This window comes from Scomber scombrus, chromosome 2 (genome assembly GCF_963691925.1).
Source record: "Scomber scombrus chromosome 2, fScoSco1.1, whole genome shotgun sequence".
In the NCBI taxonomy this organism is placed as follows: domain Eukaryota; kingdom Metazoa; phylum Chordata; class Actinopteri; order Scombriformes; family Scombridae; genus Scomber; species Scomber scombrus.
This window is the reverse complement of record NC_084971.1, coordinates 19,188,721-19,198,485: the sequence shown is the minus strand read 5'-3', so window position 1 is coordinate 19,198,485 and position 9,765 is coordinate 19,188,721. Positions and strand designations below refer to the sequence as shown.

The following is a 9,765-nucleotide window of genomic DNA, read 5'->3' as shown; positions in this document are numbered from 1 at the left end:
TATTGACTAGTATTGCATCCTAGAAGCCAAATATGAATCCAAGATTTCTCTGTCCATAACCATCCTCTTATGTGTGAACAGACTCAACCTGAAACAACGGTATGTTTAAAAGCAAAAACCCCCCACTTTAATGGACACTTGAACCCAGCAATGTTACAGATTTTAAAGGGGCTTCACATGAACAATTCAGAAGAAACTGTGTTCATTTAAAATATAAATTTAATTTTAGACACCAAGGAGACTTTTGGACTATGGAATACATAGGGGAATACAAAACAAATTTGTCGGCCCAAAGATTGAATCAAGCTTTGGTGTCTAATCTCTCTTGTGTTAACATTTTATCAAGGCCAAAAGTGCATCTAGCAAGACAGTCATTGCACAGATAAAACCACATTTGCAGGACAGGGATTACTGCTGCTTGACCTAAACTTAAAAAATAAACGGCAACAACACTGACACATTCATAAATAAATGTATACACTCCAACGACCATTGGGGATAAAAGAAGTTAATCAAACATTATTCATTATTAATGATAAGGCTGTTTATCACACAGTCTTTATCATGTGAAAATCCCACAACTCTAATGAGTGTGCCAGTTTCCTATGATTTCTGCTTATAGACAGATGCGATGGTAATCTAATCCTCTCTTTGTGCTTTGAGCCATTTGTCTACAGCTAGCTCTCGCTACACCAGCGGTCAAAAGGGAGGGCACCCGGTGATATCACCTTCATAAAAATGAGAAAAAACAAACACAATAATGGTGTTACAAGAAATAGAGACAATTAATTAATCAAACACAAACAAACAAAAAGTTTTGTTTGCCAGGAATGTAATCATCGTGCTTTGCTTCATGTGGTCTGCAGGAAGAGCCGGGACAGACTAAAAATGGCTGTATGAGTATAAATCGGACAGTGACAGTAAGATGATAATGTGGCAAAAACAGAAGAATTGAGGGTTACAATATAAAGCCATTCTCATAATTAACAACAGTATAGGTCTTAAAATTCAGCTGGTAAAAAAAAGTAACATTTATGCCATCTACTGGATGTAGTAATGTACTCCAGAATGACCCATAGTACCTTATATTGATGCAATTCCCCGGGTCATAATTACTGCAGCCACTAGATGGCGTCATTTTTGCTGGCCTAAATATAAGACCTACAGTGTAATTTTTCTTGTGAGGATGGGTTGAAATTGTAGCTACCCAGTTGCCTTTAAACTCATGGATGTGTTATTCAGGCTGAGCATCTCAGTTCATATTTAATATTCTGCTATAGCACCTGTTGCAACATACTTGAATTTTTAAAAACCTGTGTTTTAAGAAAGTGTTATTTCTTTAGTCTTTGCTCATTCCTGATCTGAGACCAACCAGACCAACAGATCAAATAGAACTGAGCCAGAAAATCCAAAGAAGATTTATGTCCTGTGTAATGCAGCAGACAGTTTATCATCAGAGTAGAGCAAGAGGAAAGATTATACATCCAAAATCCATAAAAAGCTGCAAATGCAATATGTGTAATATTGCATTTATAGTGCATTGCATTAAAAAAGTACTACATTTCAAAGTATTATTAGATATTTAGGATGCATTGTGCTGCATTAGTATTTTCATTCTCCAGACAGATGGCATAACTTTTCCCATGTACAGTAGCTCTTATATTCTTAGGGTTCACATTTCATTTTTCAAATGGATCATATTGACTTAGATCAAATGACAAAATGCATCTATGCTTCCTTTCAGTGACATTCAGTTTTCAGAGGTCTGAAAACATTTTTGGAGTACCCTGTATCACTCACACATCCCAGAGGTGTGATTACGCTCCCAGTGCACCTACGAATGGTTTAACAGCCTACAAATACTAAATACAGCAGATGACAAGGCAAACATTAACTTCATACAATCAGTAACCCTGGAAATAAACAAAATTTAAACTGTAAAATGATCAAATGGTCCCAGAAACCTAAAACACTGCAAAGGGTTTGCTTTCTTTTAATGCAAAGGCTTCTCAATATACTTTGTATTAACTTCAAACACTCCCATGTCTTCTGTGTGCTCCACATTATCATGGATCTTATTGGTAATCTATACAAGACCTCTCCACATACGATCTAATCTCATTTACAGTATCTTCTGTTTTTCTTGCCTGAAGCGTCATGCATCATTTAAGACAATCCAAGTCTACAGCTGATGCTGATTTAATTCATAACGCAGACCAGGATGGACTGATAAGAGTTGAGCATGTTGAGGGTCATTTCATTGATCAGTTTCTCTTTTAGCCTGTTTTAGCTTAGCTATCGATTATTGATCCTTGCTTTTCCAGTCAAAATGGGATCAGGCATGTGCCTTGATACTTTTGAACACATTGACCATTGTGATAATGAACTTAATTTTGGGGCCTCGCTTTTTGGTCTTTGAATCATGACCTGTTGTTAAAAAATATAACAGTCTTTAAAACTGTTTATCTATTTCAAACAATAACCAAAATCAGAATTTGAAATAAAATTAAATCAGGCTGTCATAGGTGCTCATCCATATACCCATGAGTTTGGACTACTGATGTTGTGGTTTGAAAACACTTGAACACACTGAAGTCCTGTGTAATGGTTGCACATTATTTCATTGCAAATAAAGTGCCCCAAAATAAAACTAAATGATTGGAAAACAGTAAAATGTGACATAGTTACCATTAAAGAGGAAAATCAATAAAGAAGGTAAGAAGGAATAAATCTATGTAATAACACCATATAAACACTAGAGGGTGATATAACTTTTTTTCCCCCTTCATACACTGAACCTCCTACAGATAATAATCCCTATGGTATTATTTATAGCCACAGTGTTTAAAACCACACATATCAGAGCTACAGTTAGCTGATGGTATGAATTCAAATGGTCTCATTTTCCTCTGAATGTGCCCCTTGCTGACTACTTCCTTCGTCAGCTGCAGTAAATCTTGGCAGTATATCTAAAATAATAACTTCAGCTGTATCCAAGGAGTGAAGAGTGCATGAGGAAAACCATGACTGAGTTAGATGCTTTCAGGTGAAAAAGTACATATTCATTTTCTTTTTTGAGTTGGTGTCAATCAGGTGTCAATTTGTTGCCTTGATATAAAAAATGTGAAAGAAAGAAAAAAAAGAAAGAAAATCTCTCACCTCTGAATCTAAACGCATTGTGAGATTTCATGTTACAATGTTAATAATAAGTTGTATTAGAGTCTGCCATAAAATTAACTAGCTCCAACAAATGTTGTTATTAGCTATATTGGTTATGTTATTGACCCCCATCCCTCTCTATCTGAGGCCTCCGTTCATGCAGAGGGGGCTTCAACCCCTTAAAGTAGCCGAACCCACTCATCTCCCTTTGTCAGTACGGATCTGTGTATCTCTCGGTTGGCTTTTATCACTCATCTCTTTCTTTTTCTTTCCATATCAGTCAATTTCTCAACCCACTCTTGTCTTCTCATGGTTTTTCTTTACTCCCATCACTTTCTCCCCCTAACCTCTTTTCTCTCATTATTCCTCTTCACCTACACATAAGTTTCACGTTGCCAGATCATCTCCGGGCACTTCTTGTGCTCCTGACTCGTGTGGTCCTTGCTCGGTCCTTGGCTATCACTGATGGTAGGGCTTGCAATGTGGTGATGGTCATCTTGGTCCAGTAGTCCACCTCTGTGAAGATCCGGTATACCCAAAGCTTCAGCTCAAACACGGTCGAAGTGTCTATCTGCCAAAGAGAACGGAAGAGATCACCAAACTCTGCTTCAATTTCATCGTCATAAAACCTCTGCCAACATCAGTGCCTACCTCCAATCCGTCCAAGCTGGGTGTCAGGACCGCCTGGCCGTCTACAGCTTTGAGAAGTTCTTCAGTGTTGAATAAAAGAAGTGAGAGCCTTTCCTTTACCATCTTCCTCTGGGTCTCATACTCACCCTTCTTATGACCGCCCAGCTCCTCTTCCTCTTTGGCAATTGCTCTCTCCAGCAAGCTGCGGCACTGTAGCAGAGCTGAATGGAGCCGCCAGAGCTTATCCCTTGTGTCCAGCTGGGAGGAAGGAGGAGGGACGGACACCAGACGGCCATCAGCCACTGTAACATCTGGAGAAAAGGTCTCCTTCTTTCTCTTGAGGAGGAAGAACACAAAACAATGAGGGTCAAAATTACAAACAGAGGCAAAATTTTGGGAAGATATCAATGACGAAAAACAAAGAAGTGGAGGAGTTGGGAAGTAGAATAAGTGGAAGACTGAAAAGTGATTTCTGTGAAGTACTAACCAAACTGGTGGCACTTTTTGACAGAAATTTGGCACCATGTTGAAGATCATTGGCTACAGGCCAGATGGATCTTCTCTTAACACGACAGGAATTTGTTCACAGTGATTCACATGACTTCTAACAATAAAATAGATTTGACAGCAGAGGAAAAGGACTTCTTATGGGGAGGAATTTGTATCCAGCCCAAATCCAGTAAGGATTTATTAAGTCAACAAGCAAAAGGTTAAACTGAGCCAACATAATAACGCCAACGCCTGACAGAAACAAGGAAGGAATGTTTTGTGTTTGCTTCACATGCAGAACAAAATTAAACAATATTTTACAGAACAATACTGTATGACATTATATGATGTGATATGATGATATATGACTCAACTGATTGTTTGGTCTATAAATCAAAAATCACAATATGCTAGAGCACAAGGTGACGCCATTAAATGTCTAGTTTTGTCTGATAAACAATCCGAAAAACAAAAAATATTAATTTACTATCATGTAAGACCAAGAAAAGCAGCAAATTCTCACATTTGAGAACCCTGAACCACTTAACCAATAATTTCTTGAACATTTAATCATAAACATCAGAATATTTGATTACTAATTTTCTTTCAATCGACTAGTCGATTAATCAACTAATCATTGCTGCTATAATATGATGCAACTTTCTTGATAAAGTGAACATCTGAAACCCAAACTCATTAACACACCATATAGACATTAAAGAAATGGTTTCACATTTCAGGAAATACACTTTTTTGCTTTTAGTTGCTAGATTAGAGAAAAACTATACTCTCATGTCTATACATTGATGCTAAATATAAAGCTAGCCAGTTAGCTTAGCTTGGCATAGAGACTGGAAACAGATTCTTGGTAACCTTGTTTTTGGTTTGAGTAAACAAACAAAATATGTTAAGTGAAATTCAGAGGTGGATTTTGTTATTTCTGGACATAAATCTGACTTCATTAAACAGCATACAGAAAACACTTTCAGAGCTTTGACAAATATTATGATCTGGCTGATAATGCAGTGTGTTGACAGGTCATCTCTCAAGCATGATTGTAATTGGCTTCATCTTTGGTACTTGAGTGAGTTGTGAATCCCAGAGGCCACCTTGTGACATTATACCAAGGCGTTAATGTTGAACCCTGCTTGCAAGTTAGTACCAGTGTGACAGAGTGGCCTAATATGAACTGGATGGTCTATGGAGAGTCAGAGGGGAAATGAATGTTTACTGTTCAGACTGCTGAGGAAATGTGATTCAAGCGGTTATGGATACCCCGGGAAGTGATAGTGTAGCCAGAAACAATATTCTCATGGATCATTGAGAATTGTGATAACACAGTAGGCTGTGAAAATGATTTAAAGGGTATCAAACGGATGTTGTAAATGACTGTTTTAACCACCCAATTAATCGGCAAAGGACATCCCGCATGGAGAAAAAAAAATTGAAATGAAATATATTCAATCTGCAATGGAAATTATTACAGATTTATGAGCCAAAGACTAAACTAAATCCTGTTTCAGAGACAATACCTCCCAGTAAAAGAGACAAAGCACAGGAGACAGAAATTTACATACATTTCTGAATTTATGACAGGCTAAAACATATCTAGTTATTGCATGGTATGTTCACAGGAATGAAGCTGACGACAGAGCTTTAGGGCAACAGCAATATCTTAAAAAGAAAAAAAAACAATGCCCATAAAGTCAGCGATAACTAAAAAAATGTGTGTCAGGAAAAAGAAAAATTGAATAAGACAGGAGGGGTAGAGGAAGGAAAGGTCAAAATCCTAAGAGTGAAGTGGATGAAGTTATATGCCAGGCCACTACTTCGCTGCTAGAGAGACACATGAAAGGAAGGATGAGGCAGTGAACTGGCAGGAAACCAAGAAGTTTTAATAACTGCAAGCTCTCACACCTGTAGGCAGAGAGAGAGACGCGGGCTTGTGTGGAATAGATGAAGGCTTCATGCCCAGGCATCAATGAGCCTGTGCCAGAAAAACGCCCACCTCTGTCATTCCTACTGAGTTTGCCCCCCCACCCTCCATTCTGCATTCCTACAACCTGCTGTCCTACACGTAAAGTCTTTCTCCGAACGCACACACACACACTCCCTCTTATCTCTCGTTTGCACACATCCTTTTCATCATATTCTCTCTCTCTCTCTCTCTCTCTCTCTCTCTCTCTCTCTCTCTCTCTCTCTCTCTCTCTCTCTCTCTCTCTCTCTCTCTCTCAGACACATTTTGCCCATGGTCTCTTCAAACACACAGTCACATGCACACATAAAGTTATAGACATGCATGCACAGAGAATACTCATGACACACATGGAGACAGACAGAGAGAGAAAAAACCTATTAATTTTCCATTTAACCTTGGCCTATTTCTCTATCCAGCTCTCTCTCTCTCTCTCTCTCTCTCTCTCTCTCTCTCTCTCTCTCTCTCTCTCTCTCTCACACACACACACACACACACACACACACACACACACACACACACACACACACACACACACACACAAACACACACACACACACACACACACACACACACACACACACACACACCTTTCTCCCAGGCATTGAAATCATAATGTCATATAATGTCATCTCATTCTGGCAAGTTGCAGCCAGTTGGAAAAACCAGCTCTTCCACTCACATAAAGTTCCAGTAAGATGGAGCACTCATGGTGCAGCTGCTCGGCTATAGCAGTAGCCCGGGCCGCCGTGGTCCTGCTCTGGTCCGAGCCGGTCATACCTCTGGTCCGCCTGTCAGCCATTGGCCCTCAGCTGTCTATGCTGGGAAGAAGACACTTTAATGCGCACTTGGAAGTCCGCTATTATACACTCGTGTGCTCTTGCCTCATCCCGACAGCACCGGATCCCCCTTCATGCTTGACTTCAGCCTGCCCTTCCGCTCCCCTCTGTTGAAATTTAGCCAGCGGCTTGTTAATTAGACCCAGCCTTCTATAAGGTTTCCGTAAAACCAGTTTCCCAGTGAGTCCGAGCTTGTCTTGTTACTGTTACTTATGTTACAGACTTTCTGGCCAACTCTCCGCCCTTTCCCCCAGGAACCTGATGCCAGGCAGGAGGAATTTAAACGGGACATGCCGGGGCGGAGAGCCTCGGATAGGGGGAGGAGGAGAGAGGAGAGAGGAGGAGCTCATCAACTTATTCATGAGGAGCTTATCTGATTTACTGGTAATGACAACAACAAATATGGTCTAAATTTAAGACGGATGTTACTTGGACTATTTTAGTTTGCTGTGCTGTTGTGGCTCCCTTAAGGGGGAAGAAATCTCAACAGCAAAAACACTGTAGGCATGAATTTACCTGTAGCCTAATATAAAATAATTAAGAAGGCTACATTTAGCTACTAAAATACTATATAATTTGACATTTTATATGATCAGTTTATATGATGCATTATTGTAGATCAAACTTTGGACTGAACTTTGGATTCTTCATGTACATTTGGATTAAAGTACTTAACTAAATAATCTGAAATACTTGCACAATTGTTAACAAACTGCAATTTAAAGTAAGAATACATAATGGTGATTTGAAGTAATTTCTTTTCATCTTTAAAATTAGTCTCACTGCAATCCCTCATGAAAAAACACTACTAATCATTACTATACAATATCTAAACAAAACCTACTTTTTCCACTATTTAATTACTATGTGCGAATTACGGATGCTCATGGACCCCCACACCGTCTTGCTGCACAAATCATGTCCACCCGTTACCCACCGTTACCCACCCTGGCCATTAAAAAAAAAAAAATTGCAGCAGCTTCTTTCTCTTCCTTTTTTCATTTCTTTTGGCTTCCCCACTGGTCTTTTGGTTACAGCTGGCACTGTCCATTTTCCGCTCAGTGAACAATTTTCACCAGATGATACAAACTAACCATAGTGCATTGTGACATGCTGACCAATCATCACTTGCCGAGCCATCAAAATAAGAAATGAAACAGTCAATCATGAGAATTGATATCTCCGCATGAAAGTGACAATAATTATCAACATCAAGAGCGAAAAAGAAGGGAAAAAAAGAAAAAAAATTGGTAGATCCGGGCCAGCATGCCTACTGATGATTACTATATAATGACTATTTAAATCCCTGCATGATTATCATTTAATTACTTATAGCTTTTGAGAGATGACTACATTAAAATGACTCATTCCTTCAGATTTATTACTGAATCACTATAATGCTTTCACATGTACTGTGGTATGCCTTCACAATCACTGCTGAATTACTTTCTAGTGTATGTGTGATGTTGTGTCACTACTGATCAGTATTGCATTTATTTTCATTTCTATACAAGCCCTTTTGAATTAATATTGAAAACAGACACATTTACTACTATTTGCCTTCTCAGTATCGTATCATACTATATTATAGTGCATTTAAAGTATTCTTATCAAACAAGAATGAGTTTACACAAGCTTTATTTCAACAATTGTATTAATATGGTCTATAATTTGGAATAAAAAATGTATATCATATCATGTCTTATGTCAGTCTTTGTCACTTGGCATTGCAGAAAAACACAGGTGCATTACTAATGACATTGATGACAATAATGACGGCTTTGTTACATTTAGACTTCCAGTAAGTCCTGTCAGTGAGCCAGCATGCACAACACAAGGACTCAGCTGCTGTTATTATTTACACCTGTTCTTGACTAGTTGAAATACTGAAATACTGTCCTAGAGAAAGGCTGAAACTTATCTTAAACAATTTAATTATAACTTTATGATCTTACATAGTTAACAAATTCCACAAGCTGATAATTGTAGTTTAGATCAGAGAAAATGAGTGAAATAAGCAGACTAATCTGTAAGAGAATTTGAGGAAAAACACACAGAAAAGGCGTTAAATAAATGAAGTAAATATTCAATAAGCCTTTTATTCACAGTGGAGAAGTTTATAGAGACACTGGTGCATATTTTAGAAAGTTCTGTATTATGAACTTTCACGTTACAGTATGCTACAAACATGTCAACTATTTCTTATACGCTCCCTATCTTACAAGAGGCAAGCAATATCACAGGGTTCAGTTTTGTAAAAGCCAAATCTGGATATTAAAAATTATAACAATACATTTACAAGGTACATGTGACTGTATCACATATGAAACATATTTCACATATTTAAAACACAATTTTAAAATAGAAAATCCCGAATATATAGACATGTTATTTTTTAGATAATTCTCATGAGACAAGTAAGACACCACATGTGTAAGCATGAGTTTCACACATAATACCACATGAAGAAACATTGTACATGTGACAAAGCCACATAGCCACATATGGTTTTCTGACATTTCACGTGTGAAAAAAATGAATGTGCTTTTTAAGATATTTTTGATTGAATATGTTATGAAATATGATTACTAATATTATTTACAAATAAGCTCTATGGTAAAATGGTAAAATATACAGCACAACTTTTTTTTTTTTTTTCACAATCATAGATAC

At 37.9% G+C, this 9,765-nt stretch overlaps 1 protein-coding gene across 2 annotated transcripts in view; it reads right to left on the bottom strand.

Annotated features, from left to right (window-relative positions):
- LOC133993171 (uncharacterized) overlaps positions 1 to 7,396 on the bottom strand; it is an 8,390-nt gene extending 994 nt beyond the window's left edge. Inside the window, exons 1-4 of one of the 2 annotated variants that reach the window (XM_062432053.1) lie at positions 6,936 to 7,396; positions 3,811 to 4,125; positions 3,538 to 3,730; positions 1 to 728 (exon numbers count right to left, since the gene is read on the bottom strand). The exon at positions 1 to 728 is cut by the window's left edge and continues 994 nt beyond it. In XM_062432053.1, coding sequence (XP_062288037.1) covers positions 3,560 to 3,730; positions 3,811 to 4,125; positions 6,936 to 7,055 — 606 coding nt within the window. In that variant the 5' untranslated portion in view covers positions 7,056 to 7,396 and the 3' untranslated portion in view covers positions 1 to 728; positions 3,538 to 3,559. Of the gene's footprint in view, positions 729 to 3,089; positions 3,731 to 3,810; positions 4,126 to 6,935 lie in introns of those variants that run through there. The other variant, XM_062432044.1, reaches the window with a different exon arrangement.
- Between the last annotated feature and the right edge of the window lie 2,369 nt (positions 7,397 to 9,765).